The sequence below is a fragment of the Citrus sinensis genome, chromosome 3, assembly GCF_022201045.2.
Source record: "Citrus sinensis cultivar Valencia sweet orange chromosome 3, DVS_A1.0, whole genome shotgun sequence".
In the NCBI taxonomy this organism is placed as follows: Eukaryota; Viridiplantae; Streptophyta; class Magnoliopsida; order Sapindales; family Rutaceae; genus Citrus; species Citrus sinensis.
The window spans coordinates 7414467-7439128 of record NC_068558.1 but is presented as its reverse complement, the minus strand read 5'-3'; the positions used below and the strand labels follow the sequence as shown (position 1 = coordinate 7439128).

The 24662-nt window shown below is 36.5% G+C and overlaps 6 protein-coding genes across 6 annotated transcripts; 3 read left to right on the top strand and 3 right to left on the bottom strand.

Annotated features, from left to right (window-relative positions):
- Positions 1 to 2774: 2774 nt before the first annotated feature.
- Positions 2775 to 4181, bottom strand: LOC102610280 (pentatricopeptide repeat-containing protein At5g66520-like). Its single transcript, XM_006477420.4, has one exon. It carries the CDS (start codon positions 4179 to 4181, stop codon positions 2775 to 2777), a length of 1407 nt encoding a protein of 468 aa, XP_006477483.3.
- An 802-nt stretch (positions 4182 to 4983) lies between these two features.
- Positions 4984 to 8493, top strand: LOC107176758 (pentatricopeptide repeat-containing protein At5g61400). Its single transcript, XM_052437285.1, has one exon. It carries the CDS (start codon positions 5190 to 5192, stop codon positions 7281 to 7283), a length of 2094 nt encoding a protein of 697 aa, XP_052293245.1. The 5' UTR covers positions 4984 to 5189; the 3' UTR covers positions 7284 to 8493.
- Positions 8420 to 11166, top strand: LOC102609968 (NEP1-interacting protein-like 2). The gene is made up of 5 exons (XM_006477419.3): positions 8420 to 8563; positions 8865 to 9043; positions 9304 to 9387; positions 10311 to 10466; positions 10716 to 11166. Exons 1-5 carry the CDS (start codon positions 8464 to 8466, stop codon positions 10836 to 10838), a joined length of 642 nt encoding a protein of 213 aa, XP_006477482.1. The 5' UTR covers positions 8420 to 8463; the 3' UTR covers positions 10839 to 11166.
- Positions 11167 to 11612: 446 nt separating this feature from the next.
- Positions 11613 to 16397, bottom strand: LOC102609480 (ribulose-5-phosphate-3-epimerase, chloroplastic). The gene is made up of 10 exons (XM_006477417.4): positions 16171 to 16397; positions 15315 to 15429; positions 14849 to 14989; positions 14643 to 14756; positions 13954 to 14032; positions 13365 to 13474; positions 13181 to 13237; positions 12404 to 12473; positions 12207 to 12313; positions 11613 to 11851 (listed from the first exon to the last, which is right to left on the bottom strand). The coding sequence occupies exons 1-9, from the start codon at positions 16278 to 16280 to the stop codon at positions 12264 to 12266; spliced, it is 846 nt and encodes a 281-aa protein (XP_006477480.2). The 5' UTR covers positions 16281 to 16397; the 3' UTR covers positions 11613 to 11851; positions 12207 to 12263.
- Positions 16398 to 18471: 2074 nt separating this feature from the next.
- LOC102609190 (galactoside 2-alpha-L-fucosyltransferase-like) lies at positions 18472 to 21598 on the top strand. Its single transcript, XM_006477416.4, has 2 exons — positions 18472 to 19057; positions 19822 to 21598. Exons 1-2 carry the CDS (start codon positions 18793 to 18795, stop codon positions 21282 to 21284), a joined length of 1728 nt encoding a protein of 575 aa, XP_006477479.2. The 5' UTR covers positions 18472 to 18792; the 3' UTR covers positions 21285 to 21598.
- A 194-nt stretch (positions 21599 to 21792) lies between these two features.
- On the bottom strand, positions 21793 to 24238 carry LOC102608907 (uncharacterized). Its single transcript, XM_006477415.4, has 5 exons — positions 24072 to 24238; positions 22805 to 22951; positions 22575 to 22684; positions 22217 to 22359; positions 21793 to 22097 (listed from the first exon to the last, which is right to left on the bottom strand). Exons 2-5 carry the CDS (start codon positions 22938 to 22940, stop codon positions 22055 to 22057), a joined length of 432 nt encoding a protein of 143 aa, XP_006477478.2. The 5' UTR covers positions 22941 to 22951; positions 24072 to 24238; the 3' UTR covers positions 21793 to 22054.
- Between the last annotated feature and the right edge of the window lie 424 nt (positions 24239 to 24662).

Below are 24662 nucleotides of genomic sequence, written 5' to 3'. Positions count from 1 at the left end.
CATCCAAAAAGCAATAGCTCGATTTTGGTAGAACTCAAAGGAATATCACAGAAGCATTCATTAGGCTAGACGGGAGAGGATGTGTAAATCCAAAAGAAAATGAGGAATGAGATTCATAGACTTATCCAATTTCAACCAAGCCCTAGTTGCCAAACAAGGGTGGAGATTGCTTCAATCCCTTGACTCTCTAATGGCAAAGGTTTTGTAGGCACAATATTTTAGAAAAACATGTTTCTTAAATGCAAAGAAATGTTGTAAGCCATCATTTAGTTGGAGGAGTATTCTCTGACAATGGACAAGTGATTTAAAATAGTGTGAGATAGAGAATTGGAAATGGAGAACAAGTAAAAATCTACAATAACAATTGGCTTCCTAGACCTTCAACCTTCAAGATTTTGTCAGCGCCAACTTTGCCTATAGATAGCACAGTTTCTTTGCTAATTAATGAGGAGCATAAATGGAATAAAACTATAATTAGGCAACAATTTACACCTGAAGATGCAGACCAAATTTTGAAGATCATGTTGCCAAGAAGTCCAAGACAAGATCGACATTTGTGGGCTTATGATAAACATGGTAATTACTCAGTAAAGAAAGGTTATCAAGTTGCTTTAAAACTTAAAATTTTGTCTAAGAAAAGTCCATTAGAGTGGCATGCAATATGAAAGCTTGATTTACTAGAGAAGGTTAAGATATCCATGTGGAGAGCAGCTCAGAATCTGCTTCCAACAGCAGATAACCTTTGGCAGAAAAAGGTTTTGTAACAACCCTAGTGCCAAAGATGTGGCAAATAAGGAAGGAATACTGCCCATGCTCTTCTGAACTGTAAGGAATGACAGAAGACATGGAAGAACATAGCCTTTCCAGATGATATGAAGCTTTTTACCACCTAAGACATTTTGAGTATCTTCCAAGTATTGGCAGCAAAGAAAAGTGAAGTAGAAATGGAATTGTTTATAGCTCTTTGTTAGGCAAATTGGCATTCTAGGAATCTTTTTGTCTTTGAGAAAAAGAGAGAAGATTCTCAAATATCAGTGGCTAAAGCAAAAGCAATTGTAGAATCATACAGAAAAAATAAACCTCCTCCACTGCCTTTTTTTTTCAAGACAGAGGAGCTTAGAGGACCAGACTTGGAAACCTCCTCTAATCGGATGTTTTAAAGTGAATGTAGATGCTGTAGAAAAGGTGGAAAATTAGGTGGCTGGTGTAGGAGTAGTAATTAGAGATTCTGAGGGGAAACTTTGTAGCAGCAGCTCAGAAGTAGGACATGTTCTATGGTGATGTACTTGCTACAGAAGCAAAAGCAATTCTGTTGGGAATTGAAACGGCATAATCTACTAGTTGTATGCCACTGATGATTGAATCCAATTGTCAAAAAGCTGTGGATCTGGCTATGGGAAGGAAATTTAGCAGAATCGAAATATGCTGGATTATTTCATAAATTCAAGAAGGCCTAAGAAGACTGAACAACACCACCCTGCAACATACTTCAAGGCTTGGTAATGATACTGCCCATTACATTGCTAAAATGGTTGTAAACAATACAGAAACTATAATGTGGATGGATACTTGCCCATCTCACCTTTTGTACCTTTTTTAATCCTAATTTTACATGAATTTCAAGCAATGGGTTTAATAAAATTAAGCGAGGCGGCTCCTACCATTGCTGCTCTTATCATATATTAATCTCTTTTATTATTACATTTCTAAAAAAATTGTTACAATTAGCTTGTTTTGGATGATCTCACTAGAATCATTTATTCAATAAGTGAAGTGTTTATTTATTAAACTTTTTTTTCCGTTCATAATTGTTTCAATTTCGAATCGCATGTATATCTGTTAAACTCAATATATTAGAGGATAGGCATATACCATCATATCATTATATATATATACACTATTAGAGAATAAACAGAACAGAAAAATAAACTACAAATTCCATGTTGCACATATATCTTGGTTGATTCCAATCTCTTCCGAAACGAGTTTGATAAAAGAATCTAAAATGAGGAGAATGAGAAACATGCTGCTAAGAAATTGGATATGGACACATTACAAGGAATTAGAAACCGTTGGCATCAAGTAAATTGAGAATATGCAAATGGAATTATTCCTTGCGCTGATGCATAAGTAGAACCAAAGCTGTAATTTCAAAATTTCAAGCATTGTCTTAGCCAATTATTGGGGTTTTCTCCTGACTCCCACAGTGTCTCACGTTTCCTCCTCCTAGGGCCCAAACCAGCATAGTTTCTTGCTGAGTAGTGAATGAAATATGCCTAGCATATTGAAATTTTGGCTTTATATTTAGCAAATCAAACATAATCACTATTAGCACTTGCCTTTCTCAAAAGCATTTGGAATTGGTCATAGTTCATTTTACGCAAAATGATGGTAGTAATTGTGAAAATTACATGAAATGATGAATGAATTGCCTGATTGATATTCTATTTCAACACAATCGTGCATCATGCTAGTTCTTAGCTTATTATTTTATTTGGTGACACAAAAAAGATTAAGGTCATGCCACAATTGCATGTGTATGTGAAGAGGGAGTTCAATAGACAATCAACTGTATTAGAAAGAATACTTCTATTAGTTTACATGAATTTTACACTTTTTGGGAGATTGACGAAAAATTTTATACCTTATAAGATGAGCAACTGTCTAGTGCCTATAAGACAAACAAATGATCTCAAGAACTGTAGAAACTCGAGTAAGTGAACTTAACGCGAGATGCAGTTTATCAACACAGCAAATTTCTCTTGCTACCTGTCCTATTCCTCAATACCCAAAAACAGCTCTGATATGTCTGGCTTGTAGCCTTCCTGCATAGCCTGCATGGTAATCTCACCAAGCGTCTTATAAATTAAAGATGCCTGCTTGTAGGTACTGTCACCAGCCACAAAATCATGAAGAACACCATTAATTTGGACCCAACTTTGACCTGGAGGCTTTCTTACACCCATCTTGATCATCTTCTGTCTTACAGCAGCAACATCCTGCCACCTTTTAGCAGCAGCATACACATTAGCCACAAGTGCAAGATAGCCGGCAGCTTGCTCAGGGTCAATCTCAGCCACCAATTTCTGAGCGACTTGTGAGGCAAGCTCAGCATTGTTATGAATTCTGCAACCAAGAAGGAGAGAACCCAACACAGCATCATTTGGTTTCATGGGCATATTCTGAACAAGACTGAAAGCTTCATCCATTAACCCAGCACGGCTGAAGAGATCTACCATGCACCCATAGTGCTCTATCCTTGGTTTGATTCCCCAATTTTGATTCATGCACTCAAAAAATTGGCGGCCCTCATCAACAAAGCCACCATGGCTACAAGCACTCAGAACACCTAAGAAGGTTAGCTCATCCGGTCTTGCTCCATTCACTCCCGAGCTCTGCATCCATTCAAAGAAAACAAGAGCTTCTTGTGCATAGCCCTGCTTTGCAAATCCCGTAATCATGCTCGTCCAAGAAACAGTATTTCTCCTCTGCATTTTTCTAAACACTCCATGGGCTTCTTCAATCTCGCCACAACTAGCATACATATGAATAAGTGCATTATTCAAAGATACTAAAACTGGTTCTCTTCCAACAGAAAAGTTCTCCTCAACATATGAATGTATCCACTTTCCCAACTTCAAATCCCCTATTTCAGCACAAGCCGATAAAGCTGCCACCAACGCCACTTGATCCAATCCCACACGGGCTCTTCTCATCTCGTTAAACAAAGACAACGCTTGCCTGGACTTCCCATTCTGAGCACACCCCGAAATCATGGTCGTCCACGAAACGACATTCCTGTGTGGCATCTCATCAAAAATCTTCCATGCCCCATCAATATCTCCACGCTTAACATACCCCTTAAGCAACGAATTCCAACTCACAACACTCCTCGCAGGCATATCGTCAAACAGCAGACGCGCGCAACCAACGCCGCACTCCCCCCCACTCATCAAATACAAATTCATCAAATTTGTCCTCATAAACACATTTGAGCAATACCCACTTGCCAAAACTCTCCCATGAACCTGCTCCCCCTCTCTAAAGAACCCACATCTTGCGCACACACTCAAAAGAAACGAATACGTGTACTCATCAGGCTCAGTCTCTTTGTCTATCATTTGTTTGTACAAGTAAACTGATTTTTCAGGCGTTTCGCTCCTAGCATGGCCTCTAATCATTTGGTTCCATATAGAAGTACTTGGGTTTTCAGTTTTTTCAAAAACCTTTTGGGCATTTATGAGATAACCCGATGTCACGTAGAAAGCTAAGAGCTTTGCGAGGATGTAGTTCTTCTGGGAAAAGCCGTTAATGATTATTTGAGAGTGAATTTGAAAGTGTGTTTTAGTGGTGTTGCGGATTTGTAATAGGGAAAAAATTTGTCGCGTTGTTGGAGCTTTGGAGCTCGTTGCCGGATTGGCGGGAATTATTTCTTCAACCAACATTTAAGCAGTCGCCGCTGGCAGACAAGTAACATGCACAAGGGAGCAGGCCTAGATTTTACTTATTAGAGTAATATAAATTCACAATTATTATTATTATTATTATTGGAAAAGAGATATTAGAGTATTATAAATAGCCTCAAATTTTTTTAATGACAATAATGTTAGGTATCCCCAAGTTTTAATTATTGTCATAGTGTTTAAGGCTTTGGTAATCTAATAATTTATTTGTATTTAGCACAATCATGTTAGTCATTATTAATATTTACTAATCTATGGTAGTTGATAGCATGCATATTTACTTGATAACACGATGCGTATTAATTTTAAATTTTGACGAGATAATTAGTTGTTAAATTTTGCCATTTCAGTTCATGTGCAGAATTATTCTTTGTTGTCGCATTGGTTAGAAGTACTTTTTTTTTTTAATCCAACTTTATTGGGTAGCAATATTGTTTTGAATAATTTCAACAAGATAAAGAGTGTTAGCATTACTCTTGATGGTGATCATTTTCAATATTAGTAAAATGAAAATAAATTATATCAATGAAAACTTAAATAGGATATTAAGATTGTTATCAAAATAAAAAATAAAAATTAAGAAGTGATAAAATTATTTTTGTTGGCCTTTTGGTATTAACATTTTCTCCGTCGTTGGGTACTTTCCCGAAGACCGTTAACGGAATAAAGAACAGTTACAGAAATACATGGACAGAGGCAATCAACCTCAAAGTAGCTGTCTGAGCAATGTTGAAGATTTTCCCGCCAAAACAAAAACTCACCTTCATCGACATCAAAATCAACAAACAGCCTTTAATCACTTTAAGATCAATCTCTGAATCATCATCAATGCCTTCAACACCATTTTCTTCTTTATCGTCGTCGTCGTCGTCATCATTGCCACCCCGTTCAAATTTAACAAATGCTATACTGAACTCTAAAACACCCAACCAAGCACTAGTACTTTTCAATTCTTCTTCCAAAAAATTAAACCCAACCAAGAGTCTTGCACCCTTTGCAGCTATATTTTATGTCTTAGCCAATGCCAAGTTGTACAAAAACGCCAGGTGTTTGATAAAAGACGTGACTGAAAATCTCCTAAAATCTCGCAAACCCCACCATGTCTGTTACTCTGTCTTTAATGCACTCAACAGTTTAGAGATACCGAAATTCAATCCCTCTGTGTTTAGTACGTTAATTATCGCATTTTCTGAGATGGGTCACATTGAAGAGGCCTTGTGGGTGTATCGTAAAATTGAGGTTTTGCCTGCTATTCAGGCATGTAATGCGTTGTTAAATGGGTTAATTAAGAAGGGGAAGTTTGATTCCGTGTGGGAATTTTATGAAGAAATGGTGTTGTGTGGGTTGGTTGCTGATGTTGTCACGTATGGGGTACTTATTGATTGTTGTTGTGGCCAAGGTGATGTTATGAAAGCGCTCAATTTGTTTGATGAGATGATTGACAAAGGGATTGAGCCGACAGTGGTGATTTACACAATTCTTATTCATGGTTTGTGCAATGAGAATAAGATGGTTGAGGCTGAAAGTATGTTCAGGTCAATGCGAGAATGTGGCGTGGTTCCTAATTTGTACACTTACAATGCTCTAATGGATGGCTATTGCAAAGTGGCTGATGTGAATCGAGCACTCGAGTTTTATCATGAAATGTTACATCATAATTTGCAGCCAAATGTTGTTACGTTTGGTGTCCTAATGGATGGGCTGTGCAAAGTGGGTGAATTAAGAGCGGCAGGAAATTTTTTTGTTCACATGGCTAAATTTGGTGTTTTTCCTAACATATTTGTGTATAATTGCTTGATTGACGGGCATTGTAAGGCAGGTAACCTTTTTGAAGCAATGAGCTTGTGTTCTGAAATGGAAAAGTTTGAAATCTCGCCAGATGTATTCACTTACAACATACTTATTAAGGGTCTTTGTGGTGTGGGTCAATTGGAAGGAGCAGAAGGTTTATTGCAAAAAATGTATAAAGAGGGGATACTTGCAAATGTTGTGACATATAATTCCCTTATTGATGGATATTGCAAAGAAGGTGATATGGAGAAGGCTTTGAGTGTGTGTTCTCAAATGACAGAAAAGGGTGTAGAACCAAATGTTGTTACCTTTTCTTCTTTGATTGATGGTCAATGCAAGGCGGGAAACATAGATGCTGCAATGGGTTTATACACAGAAATGGTAATTAAAAGCCTTGTGCCTGATGTCGTTGTTTTTACAGCTTTGATTGATGGGCTTAGTAAAGATGGTAACATGAAAGAAACCCTTCGGCTGTACAAGGAGATGTTAGAGGCAAAAATCACCCCTAGTGTTTTCACAGTTAGTAGCTTGATTCATGGCCTTTTTAAAAATGGAAGGATTTCTAATGCATTAAATTTTTTTCTAGAAAAGACTGATAAAACAGATGGTGGATATTGTTCCCCAAATCATGTGCTGTATGCCGCAATTATTCAAGCTTTGTGTTATGATGGGCAGATTTTAAAAGCTAGTAAGCTTTTCTCAGATATGAGATCTGATAATTTAAGACCAGATAATTGCACATATACTACCATGCTACGGGGGCTTTTACGAGCCAAGCGTATGCTTGATGTGATGATGCTGCTTGCTGATATGATAAAGATGGGCATTGTGCCTGATGCAGTCATTAACCAGGTCATGGTTCGCGGTTATCAAGAGAATGGAGATCTGAAATCGGCTTTCCGCTGTTCTGAATTTTTGAAAGAATCAAGAATTGGGAGTTCTGAAACAGAAGGACACACGACAAGATCTTTTCTTGGTCATTTAAAGCCCACAGTATATAAAGAACAGGATTTATCAATTTGTAGTTAATTTCCTAGGCAAGAAAATTGCCTTCTTGTAAAACTTTGCCCATTTCAAGGCCATCGAGGGCGGCTCTGATTCTTTCCATTGGATGTTCAGAATTGGACACCATGTGGCAACATGCTGCTGAGGATGCCAATGATCATTCCTGTGAGCAGCTTTGCACTTCTTCAATGCTGCTGCATTTGTTTTGCTCAGTACTGGCATAACTACATCAATCTTTACCGATTTCTGAAGAGCTGCTTATGGATTGCTCCACAATTGCCGGATACTGAGATAAGTGCCGATTTTTCATAGGGCTGTACCATGCTATGTCATGGAACGTTGTTGGATTTCAAAAATGCTCAAATCAGATCCTTTCGGTTTCTATATCGAAAATTGACTTACAAAGTTTTTCCATGGTTGGTATTAATTTAGGGTTGGGTCGAGTGAATAAATGTTTAGAGCCTTAAGGTTTCCAATTATTGGGAAACAAAAAGTAACGTGCTTCAGTTCTTATTTCCAATTCTACACTGCTTTCCAATTCTAAGTTTTGTTTTTGTTGTTGTTATTTGTGAAATAGCAGAAGTTGATGCAATAAAAAATCACAGCTTTTCGTAATTGTAAGGTGGAAAATCTCACGTCTCTCTTTTTACCCGAATGCCTGTATGTGCATAATTACTGAGCTCAGCCTCGCCATAATTGGTACCAAAACCGACTAATCATAAAGCTCTGTCTGGATGGTTCAATTGCTTTAGAAGCTCTTTTTATGAACAACAGTTCGACTAAAAACAGAAAACATTTGATACAAATGCATAACTATGAAGAAATTGACATATGTTTCTTTCAGAGAACCGTAATAATTTTAACTGATGATTGCTTTTTTGTGAAGCGAAAATCCCTCCGAAAAGCACCTGTCCGCGAAGCAGCTGTCACCGACAGGTGGGCAGGGTAGCTTAGTGGCTAAAAATTAAACGTAAAATATTTAAGTTTCAAAAACTTAACTGCCCCATAATCTAGGTACTTGTGTTTCTCTTTCCCCTTACAATTGAATCCACACAAAAAACATAATGAAAAATAAATAAATAAAGAGCCACCGAGATATTTTCGAAATCCATCTCTTTTTGCACGTGATCCCTCACTCCTTCAGTAACCAATATACGCCGGCTTCTCGCACTTGCGGTGGCTCCGCTTCAGCTCCGCCGCCAGCATGGATGATTTAGAATTCGAAGACCCCAACCTTTTCCAATCTATTCCCAAATTCATCGCTGGCGCCATTTCTGGCACCCTCACTGGTCTCTTCGCTCTGGGTACATTATTATGAGCTTCTTAATTCATTGTATGCATAAGTTTGTTTGTGAATGATGTTAAAAACAAAATCAAATTTTGCCTCTGACCCCGATGAGTATGATCCATGTTAACCTTGTCTGTGATGCCAAGATTGAAATTTGGTTACTCTTTATTTTTGTTGAATTTTCGGGACAATTCAGTACCGGTTCACTGTGTTTGGCAAGATTGTTTAATGAATACGAGAAGTTAGATTGGTTTTCTTATTGGGTTGAATTTCTATTCTGATGACCGTTTGATATGTGTTTGTGGATTAACTTGCAGCTGGAGCTTTCACAGGGGCAATTACGGGTGCTTTAGCTGGCAGGGCTTCTGACTGTGGTGTTCTGCGAGGGGCTGGACTGGGTGCAATTGCCGGGGCTGTACTCTCTGTTGAGCTTTTGGAGGCTTCTCGTGCTTACTGGTGTTTGGAACGAACTGGTTCTCGGGGCTCCTCGTCTATGGTTTGTTAACTAAATGATATTTCTTTAATACCTTTGGTACTGAGCAGTTAGTTTGTGGTTAAAACTAATTAAACTGAAAGCAGGGACTTGCTTGTTCCTTGTTCTTATTAATGGATTTCCATAATCATCAAAAGTTATGTATGTGTATCAAGCTATCACTATCCATTTTATTTTAAAGATATCTTGTAGAGTCTTCTGTTTCGTATAGATCTACTACCCTTTTTTCTGCAATGGACTGATTGTATACGCTCTGTGCCCAGGCAGACTTTGTTGAGGATCTTCTCCGCGGGAGATTCATAGAGGAACAGTTTACTCCAGCCATATTAGGTGCTTACCACTGGCAGGTGTGTTTATATTTTATATCCTTCGAAGCTTACCACTGTCTAGAAGAATTATATGGTTAAGAGTGACTATTCATTTATTCTTGTGATGAGTTGAGTGAAAATTATTTGAGTTGGGCATTAGTCTAAGTTACTCTGCACTGTTATGTCTAAAACCACACAGGATAATTGATTATGCTATGGTTGCTGGCCGTTATGATTTAGAGATTTATCCTATGCAACCTGAGTCCAAATGGAGAATAAGCACTAAAGCAGATGTGTGGATTCTGGTGTTTTTTATTCTCTAAGTCCATTGTTGTGACTTGAAAATAGCATAAGTGGAGTACAGTGCATTTTAAAGATGATAAGGTCTTTAAAAGCCTTTGACATTTCTTGAACAATCACTTCTCTCTTGCTTCTCTTGCTTTATTGCGCTAGCACTCCATCTTTTCTGTGCTCATTCTGTAGAATTAGAACTTCCAGCATAATGTCAAAATCATACTTGAATTTCTTGTGTATTGTGACCAAGCATTCAAGATATTGTTATGAAAAACTTTCTAGGTTAGGATATATATTGATTAATGAATATATGAGCTATAAGTTGAGTGTATGCCTGTCATATGAGGTTCCATGAGCATGCCATCAACGATCTGGATCTGCTATCAAGATAGTAGTTTGATTGGATATTTCCATATTTCTGATCTTTGTTTAATATTTTGTGTTAGTTTTTTTTTTTTTTTAATGTTCTGGAATGGTCGGAGATGCCTAACATGCAGCATGATATAAATAATAAATATTTTCCCTATTCAATTGTGCATGACTATGATGTATTTCATTCCGTTTAAATTTAAATCTTTTCAACAATTATTAGTGAAATAGTTTTAAGGATAGATTGAACAATAATCTGGAGATTCAATTTGTTAACCAATTTGTATCGGCATTCATAGGTAAGAATTGCTAGTATGAGTTACGATGTGAACGATACCGACTGTAGAGCTCTATCCAGAGGATTGACAGGAGAGTCACTGAAAAAATTACCTTGTCACGTGATCTTGGATGAAATCAAGCCAACACAGAGTAGCTGCTGCTCTATATGTTTACAGGTTTTCATTTTATATATTCAACTATTTTAGTTAGAAATTTTGGTGCTTTTGTTTGTCATTATTCCTCATTAGATACATGGGTGCTTGTTGGTTCAACTATTAAAACATTTGAGGTGGTGCAAGAAATCTGGGATTGGCTTATATAATCACATAATATTAAAAGAAAGAAAAACAATCATACTACCATCATACTTGTAGTTTGGTGGTTCTGGCAGCATGATAATGAGAATAATATTTTGTTCTTTGCAGGATATCATTGTTGGGGAACTTGCAAGGAGCTTGCCTCATTGTCACCACACTTTTCATTTGGCATGTGTGGACAAGTGGCTAATCAGACATGGCTCATGCCCTGTATGCAGACGGGATGTGTAGGCGTATGTAGGTTTGTATTATAGTTTACAGAAAGAAAATTTGAGGTGAAACCAGCCAGTCCACATATACATAGTGTGTTTGTATTGATGAGCATACAAGTCTTTCAAAGTTAATTTCTCTATATGTCATGGAGGATGGTTACCGTATATGCACTAGGGTGGCATAGTGACAGTCTTCGTTGAGCTTTGCAGGTTGAGAACTTGTACCTTTTGTATCTAATATAGTTAGTAGTGGATCAAATAAACAAGTATTGTTTATGAAAATCTTGCACTCCTGATGGAATTTGATTTTGAGAAGTTCACTTAGTGAGCTCATGCATTGTACTGTATGTTGTGAACTTGTTTGGATGTTGCTTTACACTTCAATGGTTCTAGGCAACCTGAGCTGGAAAAATTGATTGCATACAGTTGCAGGAGGAACAAAGAACTTCCCACAAGCTGGGGGTTTTTTTTTTAATCAAGCATGGTCATGACAATCGACCAACAATCTAGTTCATCCAGTTCATTATTCCTCAATTTGAGACTAAAATTTGGTTGAAATGCTACAACCCGAGACTGCTGGAACCTGTCTATTCATTGTCAAATGCCACGTATCTCTATGAAGTTTGCTTGTTCAAACCAAACGTGTTGAACCAATCTTTGCCCCACGATGGTGTTTACAGATTCTTACAGTATATATGGAGGTTAAAATCAAATAGTAAAAGGAACATTTAGTTAGATCTGCAGTCTATTTCTTCACTTCCTTATGCGGGCCAAAAAATATATGTATAGAAAATTAACAAAAAGGAAAATTAATTAATGTCTATTGGTTTGATGCAAATGCATTGAATAAGCTTGTATTATTCAATCTATATAAAAAGATATGATACAAAATACGCCTCACAACAGCAGTCTTACCCCAGACTTGATTTCTTATGAGTACATCCCCAACAACATGGAAACCGACCAAGAAGGGAAGATGATTCTGCCAACGACATGAACCAAGCAATAGGCGACTAATTTACTAGTGCATATCTGCAAACATGAAGACAACCCATAACTTAATAATCAAAGTCTTTTCAATAAAGTAAAGATAAGTTAATTATGTTTAAACTCCGAAGAAGCAGGCAAAATCTTTTATTCACATTCATACACGGTCTAATGCACCAAGAAAGTTGGGGACAGAAATTCAAAATGTTCATTGGTGAAAAGAACCTAGACAGAAAAGATTGACACTTTTTCTTGTTCCAATGATTCACAGTCACTATCTTTTCTGAAGATTTTCTAATATGGGTCATCTAGCCTCAAACTAATAACACCCTGTCACTAATCATAAATCATATTCTGATATTCAATAGAAGAACTTTGACAAAGTGGCAAGGTAACATACGCGGGTGATACAGATACTGTGGACTGAATCTAATCAATCCTTTTTGTAATCATCTGTTCACACTGCAACTGCTTGTGGCCTTTTGCTGGTTTTAATTCCCTTTATAGCTGTAAAACAATTAATTTACGCGAGAAAGAGTGTTATAAGTACATCAATTTTAGCACTTGAAAATTAAAAACAGTTCTGAGAGTCTGCACCTTCAGCATAATCTTTAGCTCCAAAGACAGCTGAACCAGCAACCAAGGCATTAGCGCCAGCTTCAATAACCTGCCACAATCAAACATTGGATTTACCTGAATCACATTGAACTGGATATTGCAACTTTTTTTACAGATACCTGAGGGTGATAAATTGAGCTTTCATTGCACATAGTCATAATAACATCCCAATTCAGAGGGCAAAAGGTTATAGTTTTTCTCTTCTATCCCCACCCCCCATCCCACCGTTCCCAAACCCTTCTTTTTTAATGGAAGTTAATGAAACAGATGGGGTATTTCTCTACAATATGACTGAAAATGTGCACACAAAAAATTCTTATATAGGATATTGAGAGAGATTTTATCATCTAAGCAAAAGATGGGGTACCATGAAATCATCAGCAAGCATAATTCAATATTTTTCAGTTTGTAATTAAAATTCAAAATATATGAAACACATTTTGATTTCAGAAAGAACCATTCATAAAATGCTCATCTGCCAACAAAAGTGAAAACCTTGTGCCTCTTTGCACCAATTGAGGTTTTTCCGGAACCACCAGCAGAGAAAGCACCAGAAAGGAAGCTAGCAGTAGTTTAAGAATGTAGCTGACTAAGTTCCAGCAGCGAATTCAATGGCAAATCTAGGCATGGATCGATATATAGTCCATATTGGAGTGCATTCATTAAAGCCATAAGCAAAAAGCACTTGAACACTGATTCACAAATGATATAAATACACCAACTTAAACAAAGCTGAGATGATCATATATTGGGTACCTTATATGCATTTTTCGGACCTACTCCACCATCTACTTCAATCCATGGGTTTACTCCCTGCATAGAAAACAAAGATTAGTGGCTTTTCAATACATGAAGAAAAGACATCAAAGCCTAACTGGAAGGATCAAAAGAAAACAAACATGTCACACATGCATATACACACATAAGCGTGAGAGTATACCTTCTCTAAACACATTCTTCTCAAGTCTGAGATTTTTTTTACTTGGCTCTCAATAAAGCTTTGCCCACCAAAGCCAGGGTTCACCGACATGATCAAGACAAGATCAACCACTGTCAACATGAATGGTATAGAAGATTGTCAAAGATAACCCAAACATATGGTATTGGATCAACTTCGGAGGAATGTTATCCTTCCATCTTGCTCTCTTTACTTTGACAATTCACAATTTCTTCCAGTCAATTTTTTCTTTTAATTTTTTTATATTTTCAAAGATTCTTTCTTGAAAGAATTTTGGAAACAAAAGTAAGAGCAGGATGACCTTTCACACTTAAGCCTCTATCCCCAAATAACTGCCGTGAAACAAGAAGCAGACAGCCCACATGGAGAGAAACAGAGAGTCAAATTCAACCAATTTAGCATACTAGAAAGCAGAAATACACTGTGCTTTCTGTTCCGCAAAAGGACATATCTCTTCATGTTAGGGAGTGAGCATTGGCAGAAAAAAGTCTTCTCTAGTAGTCATCTTTGTAAACTCCCCTTAAAACTGGAAGAAAGAATAAGGATATAGAGAGGGAACAGAAGAACTCACCATCAAGGACACATTCTATTGCACTCAGTGAGGTAGCAGGGTTAAGGACAACTCCAGCTTTAGCTCCCAAATCTTTTATCTGAATTGGGACAATATTAATAGAGTACTCAAATAGGCACCACACTACTGGGAACACCAAGTGGGTAATACAAGAATGTGAATAAAAGCAGATATTGACAGCTTTAGGGGAAAGTCAGCAAGTTCTTTATCCAAGCCATAATATATACACTAAATATCAAAGCAAAAAAAACGATTCTGTTCTGATCAAGCATTAAGCATGACTTATGGGGCTGATACATATGGCTACAATTAGAGGTTACCCAATGATTTATTTATTCATGCAAGAAAGGTCCAATCATAATCCATCAAAATAACAAGTTTGATACATTCAAGAGGCTCTAAACAGCAACTGCAGTTAAACAAAATACATTCTACTGCTTGATCTCAAATTCCCAATGTTATTGAGATCCATAAATTGTATCCAGCCATTGGAATATTGTACATATATCTCAGATGGAGATTTATTCCATTATCCATACATGTTACAGAGTAATTTCCATAGAAAATGCACAGTAGTAATCTTTCCAAGAAAAGATTAGAAACAAACACAAGAACACAAAAAAATTTATATTTATATATGGAAATTCGTGAAAGGAAAATGCATTAACGAGATCAAGGAAAAATCTTACTTGGTTAAGAGTGCGGTGCAAATGAATGGTGGATGATTGCTCACAGTGGACGCTGACTATGTCTGCTCCAGCCTTGATAAAATCAGGCACTCGTTGTTCAGGTTCGACAATCATCTGCAACACTTCAGCTTCATGTCAGCAAGCAAGCATATCTTTTATTTGAAAATGACTTGATCAATGAGAAAGCTATGCAAAAGAAACAACACCAAATGAACATCCAAAGGAAGGTCTGTCACAGGGCGCAAGGCATCAACCACAAGAGGTCCAATTGTAATGTTTGGAACAAAACGACCATCCATGACATCAACATGAATCCAATCACAACCAGCCAATTCCACTGCTTTTACCTAAGAGAAGATGAAAGTCAAATTCTAAAAGCAATAAAAGTTGACAGCAATATGCAAAAGAGATCAATCAAAAACTGCTTATTTTTGTAAACCCAGAATTGATTGACCAACTAAAGAAGTTGCCATAAACTGAGATGAAAATAATAAAATGTCAATAACTTGTGCAATAATAAGGATCATGGCCTGTACTGGAAGTTCAAAATTAACATGTTAACCCTTTCGGCCATAAGGCATGATAATATCTGAGACAATTAGTTGTGCAGCATCATCACATTAAATTATGAATTAGAATTATGGTGGCAGTGATCAAAAGGCAAAAGTTAACCTGCTCGCCTAACTTCGCGAAATTAGCAGAGAGAATAGATGGAGAAACAATAATATCACTTTTCGAGAACTTATCCACACGAGCTGATGCCTTCACTATAGTATGAATTCTCCCCCTGAATTCATATAAAAAGATGTGATAGAGGTATATAACAAATGTAGGTGTGAGATAAGGAATAGATCAACACAGACATGACGGAGATAAGGATACAAGTATATGCTATGTGGCAAGCGTACAAATGCTTGATAGATAATGAATTATATTCAAGGGCGGGAAATGGTTGGGGTGCATTGGTCATTAATCTTGAACTCTATGAAGGCAGCCTAGTAACATGATTTATTGAAGGAAGCTTTTCCGCCTCATGGATCGATTTTATAGGAAAGCCAAAACATTCATGAGCCTCTTTCTTTCTTTCTTTCTTTCTTTTTCTTAGAAAGAAAAAGCATAACTACAAACATGCAGGCACATATTAAATATAGCAATTATTTATAACCTAAGACAAGAGCACTTCATTTGAAAAAACTTTGGTATCTGGGGTACAGACCGATTATACACAGTCAACCTCATTACCTATAAACATCAAGATCATGAAAAAAGAAAAGGCAACAAATTTAATCAAAATTCACCTTCATTTCTACCCAAAATGTATATGGAATAGAAAATTTAGAAAATACAACACAAATTTCATCAATTTTAAATCATGCAAGGAAATTACATCATTTATGACTGGGTTTAACCCGAAAACAAAACTTTCCATTCTACATCCAAAACTTCATTAAACGAAAAAAACCCAATAAAATTCAAGAAAAATGAAAGAACAAAAAGAACCAAACAAAGGAACCTTCAAAAACTGTACCTTGTAAAACTAAGTGAACTGGGCTGATTAAGATTGGTTTTCTGCAACATGAAACCACCTGTAAAGCCATTGATCTGAGTCGTTGATGAACACAGCGAGCCTGTAGACATCTTGACGCTTTTTTTTGTTTCTCTCTCTAAAACGTAACTGTTGGTTTGGTTATGGCTAGTGAGAGGAAATATGGTATCTGTTTTCGTTCGTTTTCTCTAACCGAATTTCAGCGGCAAGTCTACGGAAAAACTTGCAAATAATTTAGGATAAAAACAATTAAGGTTGGTGACACGTGTGTGGTCAGATTTTAGGATTTATTTGCTTATCTTCATTGGTTTTGGTAGGCGCTCTTTGTTGCTGACGTGGATTGCCGCTGAAAATGGTTGGGATTTTCTTACGTGTATCAGAGTCAGTTTTCTTTTTTCTTTTTTATTTAATGCCCATAATTCAGTTGAAAACAAATTGGGAAAACTGGATTTTTTTTTTCTGAAGTGAATGTAGTTTAAACCAATTCTTGAATTGATTTGAGTTATGATGAATATCCTTTTCGTTGTTGTGTAAATTTTTATTCAATTATATAATTAAATAATAAGACGATATAAAAAATGAGATATAAAAAATTCACATGATTCAACTTTAGAATTATATTTACGAGTATAAAATAACAATATTTATTATTGAATAAAAATTATAATTAAAAATCTATATTTTTTTAGCGGCTGGTGCTACGTACGCCACACACAGCAATAATTGTGTGCCTCATCATAGGAACTGTTACTGTGTGTGGATGTACGTTACGTTAAACGTAACATAACGTAACGGGATCCTTGTTTAGCTAGTTGCTTGTGTTTTTTTATACATCAAGAGTTCATATTTATAATAAAATTTTTGGTGAGTTGTCTTTTAGGAGTTTCTAAGTTCTTTTATTGGGCCTTAAATAACGTTTGTAAGTATTAGATAGTCGCTGGATTCAACAACTGGGCTCCTTCTCGTTCTCTCATGCTCTCACGTTATCCTTATTTGACTTGTCCATTTCTTATTACAACATACCTAATCAAGGAAAAAATTGAATAAAACTCAAAAATCAGAATTTGTACTTTGTTGGACCATTCGCTTTCTCCTGTTATAGAGTTTCATAGTAACAGGTAGCAACTTGAAGTTTTTGAAAATAAAGTTGTTAATTTTTGTGACAATTTTCTAAAGTAATTAAATTATAAGTTGCCTTTTTTTTATTTTCCATGCTTCCAATTCCATAGCCTGTCGAATTATATACTCTAGGATTCATGATCGCATAGATAGTTTCAAAAACTCTAAAAAAAGCCACGGTGCTGGTGAAGCCTTCAACTGTTAACTTCAAAGACTAAAGTGATATTTTTACATAATTAAGGAAAAAAGAAGATAAATCTGTAGGGAGAAAATGAAGAAAACGTGATAGTGTAGTATTGTGTTGAGTTCGTTCAATCAAGTTTTCAAGAATCCTAGTTTTTTGTTTTCTTCAGTTGGAAAGGCAAAGATACATGAAATCAAGCTGGTAGAAGGCAAAGATACATGAAATCAAGCTGGTAGAAGGCAAAAATGAAGCAAGCAAATATTTCACTTGTCGAATATAACGAACAGTTATTCGATTGAATAGATTAAATAATATGTGCTACCAACAAAGTGTTGGCTCCACTGATAATGGAGTCCCTTTAAGTGGCTTGATTGAATTTGTTCCTAAGTTCGAGTCGTAGAGAAGTCGTCTTTGTTGGGAGAACCTGTGCCTCTCGGTTCGAGCGGAAACTTCTAGTCTAGATTATGGTACAGATTTAAAGGTGTCTCCCACAGCTGGGGCTCTCCTTAAAATACCTCATGATCAAAACTTAAAGTGCTTCTAAGAAGACTATTATCAACTTAAACCCAATTTGCCTCTTCTACTGCTCTCAAAAGTAGGCAGGCACGTGCCGTGCGGACACTCCAAATAATCCAATCGAAGATTCCTCAACCTGGAAACAGATTCAGAATCACGAAATATTCATTACCAAAAGTGGAAGGTAAAGTGGGTTACATTACAAGTTCAACGCATGGATGGCTGCTAAGAGTTGCGCGCTCGGAAGGAAAGGATACACAACAAAACATACTTTAAACAAAAATAATTATTAAAAAAATATAGAGAATAATTGTGCCCATATACATTATATACACACACACTCACGCGTATAAAACTACTAAAATAAACTGCATCGCTGTAACCTTTTTAGGCCCAAAAAAAAAAAAAAAAGATTTTGTGCTCTTATTTAAGAAATGATCAGCTTGCTTAAGTAGATCTCTTAAGATAAGAGTCTCAAAATTCCTATACACTATATAATTTATAATAGATTTAGATTTTTTTTTTTTTTATTTAAACATCGTGAATTTTCCCTGTTCAAAAAATAATAAATAGATAAATAAATAAAGAGACATGCATCATCATGTGCGTTACAAAATCCGACTCCGTACTTTTTCTTCTCCTGGCTTGCTAAAACCCCGCAACTCACTCTCACTCGGTCGTTGACAACCAACCCCAGCTCCGCGTACCCGTTTTGGACCGACCCATTTGACCCAAAACAGAACTGAAATAGTTTTTAGCAACACCCCGATGAGATTTTCTTATACATGAAGCGGGTCAAGAAGAACCCGGACGGTGATCTCGGAACCCAGTCGGATCCTGACAACGGCAGTAACTACGACAATGTGTTGAGAGATCCGGTTGCTCAATACGGGTTTGAGTTTAATTCGATGCGGATGATGGGTCTTGCTGTCGTTACTTTGATGCTTGTTTCGGTTCTGTTCTCAGTGTCGGTGGTGCTTAGAGACCCACCTGATGATGGCGTTTGGGAGGCCAATGAAGCTAAATCTTTTGAAGTCAAATCACGAAAAGGTACTTGCTTTTTGAAACCTGTTTTTTTTAATTTGGAAATTGTGGTTCATTTATTTTATAAGCCCATACGAATCTGTTTGTGCTGTTTTTAGTAACACTATCAGTTTCAGTATAATGAATGATCTGCATTTTGATTGAATCGAAGTTTATTTTTTAATCTAATTTTAGTCGTAGGATCTGATGCTTAACCATTTTGAAGATCCTGAAAAGTTAATGCTTTACTGTAACGAGTCGCCTTTGAAATCAAAACGTTATACTTCTAGTTGCTTATGCTTGTAAAGTTTTATTTAGCTTTTAGCTTTAATGAGTCTGTCACTTGTTTACTATAGTGACAGTCATAGTAGGTCTTCATCTTCTTTCCTCTGCTCTGTCAGCTTGCGTGACCCAATCCTATAGATCTTGCAGATTAGCTCACCATACAGCTTCTATTTACCTCTAGCTAAATCCTCAAAAAATGGCCAGTTATTCAACTAAATATTCTGTTGTGTTTGTGAACTTCAGTTGGCTGTATAAATTTGCCACACATTGTCTTAACTCATTGATTTGCATTCAGTTAGAAATCTGCAAGCAATTGGAAGTAATGAGAAATGAGAAACTGATCTTTTAATGGTTCTTGGGAAACAAATTGACCATTTCTCCTGCGTTATTTAATCTTCATATGCAGTTGATTTGTTGCATGATTCTTTTGACTGCAAGAAGTCTTGCAAAGTGGATCAGCACTTGATACATTCTCTCTTCTTCTTCTTCTTTTTTCCCTATCATAGTTTTTAGTGCAGAAGAGGATTCCTTTCAGTCTGCTGAGGTGCCAAAGGAATTGCTTGGTGGCCTTCTTTCTGCTGAGTTCGACAAAAAATCTTGTCTTAGCAGATACCAGTCTGCCTTTTATCGAAAAGAACTATCGCGGAAACCTTCTTCTTACCTCATTTCCAGGTTACGAAGTTATGAAGCTCTCCATCAAAGATGCGGACCATATACCGAGTCATATAACAAAACATTGCAAAAACTCAAGTCTGGCAATCAACCAGAATCCTCGGACTGTAATTATTTAGTATGGATTTCCTTTAGCGGATTAGGGAACAGAATTTTAACCCTTGCATCAGCATTTCTTTATGCTCTACTTACAAATCGGGTGCTACTAGTCGATCCTGGAGTTGACATGGTTGATCTCTTCTGTGAACCATTTCCAGAGGTCTCTTGGTTTCTCCCCTCAGATTTTCCTCTGAAAACTCAGTTTGACAGCTTTGATCAAATTTCTCCGCACTGTTATGGGAGGTTGCTGAAGAATAACAATACTATGAATTCAAATGGGTCGTCACGATCTTTTGTGTATCTCCATCTAGTCCATGATTATGATGACCACGATAAGCTTTTCTTTTGCGATGAAGATCAAAGTTTTCTCCAGAAAGTACCATGGTTGATCATGAAAACTGATAATTACTACATCCCATCTCTCTTCTTGATCCCATCATTTGAGCAAGAGCTCAGTAATCTCTTCCCAAACAAAGACTCTGTTTTCCACTTCTTGGGTCGGTATCTCTTCCACCCCACGAATCTGGTCTGGGGACTCATTACCAGATACTATGATACATATTTAGCTAGAGCAGATGAAAGAATAGGCATCCAGATACGAGTCTTTGATACTGGTGTTGGTCCATTCCAATACGTGTTCGATCAGATCCTAGCTTGCACCTTGAAGGAGAATCTGCTCCCCAAAGTTGACAAGGAGAAAGCCATCATCCGTCAGTCTTGGAATCAGACATCTAAAGCAGTAATCTTGACATCTTTAAGCTCTGGTTACTTTGAGAAGATGAGGGACATGTACTGGGAATATCCGACTGTGACAGGAGAAGTGATAGGCATTTACCAGCCAAGTCAAGAAAGATATCAACAGACTGAAAAGCGCACGCACAACAGGAAGGCATGGGCAGAAATGTATCTATTGAGCTTGACTGATGTATTGGTCACAAGCTCATGGTCGACATTCGGATATGTGGCTCAGAGTCTAGGAGGATTAAGGCCATGGATCCTTTATAAGCCTGAGAATCATACTGCTCCTGATCCACCCTGTCATCGAGCCATGTCAATGGAGCCTTGTTTCCATGCACCTCCCTTTTATGATTGCAAGGCTAAGAGGGGGATTGACACAGGAGTTTTAGTTCCTCATGTGAGACACTGTGAGGATATGAGTTGGGGTCTGAAGCTAGTTGATCATCAAGATGAGTTGTAAGTTGTATCAGGATCTGTGTTGTTGTAACTGCCTTCATCATAGTTGCAATTTGTGAGTGTACTATAGAATCTGCTGTTCCATTTAAAATGTATCCTAGTTTTTTTTTTCCCAAATTAATGTTCTAGTTATTTTGTTTACGAAGGAAGTTTATTTGTTTCCTTGAACCATCAAGAGTTACTGGTGTAACTCGCTTTTTTTGAATAATGATGGACGAGTATGTGTCAAGAAACAAACTCTTCCTTTGATTGCTGGAGCAACTAGGGAGTTTACGTAAAAATTGTAAGTCTTATAAATATGAAATTATTCTTGCTGCATGATTATGCCGCATATCAGACACTCTCAACTTTAATTCTTAGTTACCAAATTGAAAATATGAAACACAAGGATGAGCAACCTTTTCATTCAAGTGATTCAAGTTTAAAGTTTTCCGATACAATACAAACGGTCTTTTAGTACTACCTTTGTTTAGTTTCCTTCAGTTATTTCCATCTATCATGAAGCAGGCCCAGTCCAAAACAACATCATACTTTCAATTCTTTGACGAAAAGCGGACACAGGATAGCGAACATATCTGTTCAGTTGTCAATTGTCAATTGTCAATCATATAAGAAAAGTACTCATTTAACATTTAACTTCGAACCATATAAGCATCGATCAGTCACCGATGTCAATCATCATGGATGCGCCAGATTCACATATTATACAATAACATTATTTTCATCTCCATGCTCGCCCTTCAGAGATTCCCTTCATTGGCATACTGTTTCCGATCAATTCTTCCTCCCTTCACACAAGATTATGTGGTATCCATGCCTGCATCATAAAAACAAGATACATAAGCTATTATATGGGGAAACGATACTGCTAGACTACCAAATGAACCAAAAACTTGCTGATGCAAAAGCTTCAATAACAAGAAATTAAAAGCATACGTAGACTTGAAAGGTGCACTGGTAACTCCAACAGGAGTATTGAAGGCAACTTCCTGAAATGGGCCAGCCATCTTTCCACGTGGAAACCATCCAAGATCTCCACCCTTCTTTCCTGACGGGCATTCTGAGTATTCTGCAGCTATCTGAAAAGAAGTGGACGAAAAGAAACATAAACAATATACAATCAACATCCAAACTAAGGCATTCATAAATGTGGCCAACTAAAGACCCATTTTTTCCCCTAGAAAGTGCAAATAGGAAATGTAAGAACTCACTGCAATACTCATCTAAGATAGTTATCAAAATTTGATGTTTTGTCTTTCGAACATTCAATAAAGACACTTTCTACTTATTTCACCTTTGAAAACTCAGCTTGTGGAACCTTGTCCCCATTGCTCAGCCAACCATCTTGCAGCTTCTTGTATGCCTCATTGATCTTCCCTTGCTTCTCACATAAGATGTGTCGTGCTAAAACATAATTGAGGACCAAAATGAACAAAAGGTTAACAAGAAGGACATAAAAGATAAGCGACAAGAAGCACTAAAAGTTATGAAAGCTACAGGATAGAGTCAGCAAAAATAAGAGACCTTTGACATATGTGCAGGTGCCGAGGCCATCAGCTGACTTCCCGCCTTTTCCTTTACCCTTTGAATCATCAGCTCCACCAGCTGCCTGTTTTCCTTTACCCTTCCCTCCATCCTTTGGTTTAGAATCCTTTCCCATAGGTGAAAAATCTAATTTATCAAACTTAAAGTTCTGAGTGTAAACAATCATAGAAAATGGAAAATTCTTAAAATAACTATACCATCACAATCATGGCAAATGCAGACAAGATAAAATTAAAACTCATACCTAAAGAAGTAAGAGTTTGAACGATACAAATATAGGATAAATGAAAGTAAATGAAAGCAAGGGAAATACAAAATTCAAACCAATCAAATAGGTGGGCAGGTCAAAACAAATAGAATGATGGTTTATATTATATACACAGCCACAGCAGCACAGTTGCAGCATGACTAGTACAAACTCAAGAAAAGAAAATGATAAGGGAAAAAATAGATGTTTGAAGGAAAAGATAGCAAAAAACAATCAGCACATATTTTCTATTTGTTTCTTGATTATCCAAATAGAATGAATATATAATATATATAATCTCAATTGACATGGTGTATTATGGATATTATTTTTTGACGAACTTCAAACAAACAACAACTTCTGCTTTATACTTACTTCCTAAACAGAACAGGAAAAGGCAAACCATATCCCATATATTAATCAATCAAACAAAGTTCAAAATTCTATAATTAACATCAGTAATAACAAAACATGCATGTGATTAACAAACATATCAAATTTTCTTCAAATGATGGTGACCTCCATCTTCCCAGTTTACTTACAACTCCAGATAATCTTGCCGCCTCATCCATAAATTCCACTAAGGATCAACAAAACCACACATATAAACTCACTATAGCCACACCAAATTTCAATCCCGAAAAGGTTCCCCTCCAAAGCACCAATAATGAAGTTACCAACCAACCCCAAATATAACTCGTAGATGAAATTGCAAATAAAACCAAATGAACTTGCAAATTACCATTCAAATCACGACCATTTTTACATCTTATTACATAAATCAAAACATACCCAGATGCAAATTAAGATGGTAAATGATCACATAATAGCACAATTCCGCATCAAAATTTATGAAAAGAAAACAAGAGTCGATGGAATGCATGAATTAAAAAACAGGAGAATTTCTTTATTTCTTATTCTACGGATTACTTTAATAGAGAGAATAATAAAATCATAAATAAAACAGAAAGATCTATCAGAGCAAAATCACCACATTACCTTAAAAGATTTGACTTCGATCGAAAGGGTTCAACAGAGTAACTCAGAAACACAAAAGAACCAGCAGCCAACTGCCAACCTCTACGGTTTCTCGTGGGCACCGTATAAATTAAAACCTCCTCCTCGTTGTGAAGCCGAGTTTGTCTTCAACTAAATTACATAACTGCCCTTCTTTGGGGCTATGTGCACCACGTGTTATATTGTCTGATTTCATTGCACTTCGGAAGATATTTTATCATGACGATCAATTTTCATTAATTTTCTTTTCTTTTTCTTTTTTTTTTAATTGGAGAAAGTTAGTACGATATTGTATATATTTGATTATTTTCTGCTTTTTTTTTTTAATTTTAGTTTTCAACTAGATATACATTTTCTGTTAAATTGCTAATAATCTATATATGTGGGATGGGTGATACTTCATACTTAGGATGACTTTAATGTAAATCGTAGATTGTGGACGTAGATTCCACCAAATAGAATTGCTCCACCCATTTATATTCTTCTATTATTAACAAATGGAAGTGTTCTCCTTATTAATATTCTTATATTATTTAAAAAAACGGAAGTGTTTCTCCCACTAATGCGTATGTA

Coding starts and splice junctions, on each gene's coding strand:
- LOC107176758 (XM_052437285.1), top strand. CDS start 5,190: ATGTTGAAGATTTTCCCGCCAAAACAAAAACTCACCTTCATCGACATC.
- LOC102608907 (XM_006477415.4), bottom strand. CDS start 22,940: ATGGGAAAGGATTCTAAACCAAAGGATGGAGGGAAGGGTAAAGGAAAA. Junction 22,685..22,804: donor CACCTGCACATATGTCAAAG/GTCTCTTATTTT, acceptor ATTATGTTTTAG/CACGACACATCTTATGTGAG. Junction 22,360..22,574: donor CACAAGCTGAGTTTTCAAAG/GTGAAATAAGTA, acceptor ACTTCTTTTCAG/ATAGCTGCAGAATACTCAGA.
- LOC102609480 (XM_006477417.4), bottom strand. CDS start 16,280: ATGTCTACAGGCTCGCTGTGTTCATCAACGACTCAGATCAATGGCTTT. Junction 13,475..13,953: donor AATAGAATGTGTCCTTGATG/GTGAGTTCTTCT, acceptor TCATGTTGACAG/TGGTTGATCTTGTCTTGATC. Junction 12,314..12,403: donor AGCTAAAGATTATGCTGAAG/GTGCAGACTCTC, acceptor ATTGTTTTACAG/CTATAAAGGGAATTAAAACC.
- LOC102610280 (XM_006477420.4), bottom strand. CDS start 4,181: ATGATTAGAGGCCATGCTAGGAGCGAAACGCCTGAAAAATCAGTTTAC.
- LOC102609968 (XM_006477419.3), top strand. CDS start 8,464: ATGGATGATTTAGAATTCGAAGACCCCAACCTTTTCCAATCTATTCCC. Junction 9,388..10,310: donor TAGGTGCTTACCACTGGCAG/GTGTGTTTATAT, acceptor CGGCATTCATAG/GTAAGAATTGCTAGTATGAG. Junction 10,467..10,715: donor GCTGCTCTATATGTTTACAG/GTTTTCATTTTA, acceptor TGTTCTTTGCAG/GATATCATTGTTGGGGAACT.
- LOC102609190 (XM_006477416.4), top strand. CDS start 18,793: ATGAAGCGGGTCAAGAAGAACCCGGACGGTGATCTCGGAACCCAGTCG. Junction 19,058..19,821: donor TGAAGTCAAATCACGAAAAG/GTACTTGCTTTT, acceptor TCCCTATCATAG/TTTTTAGTGCAGAAGAGGAT.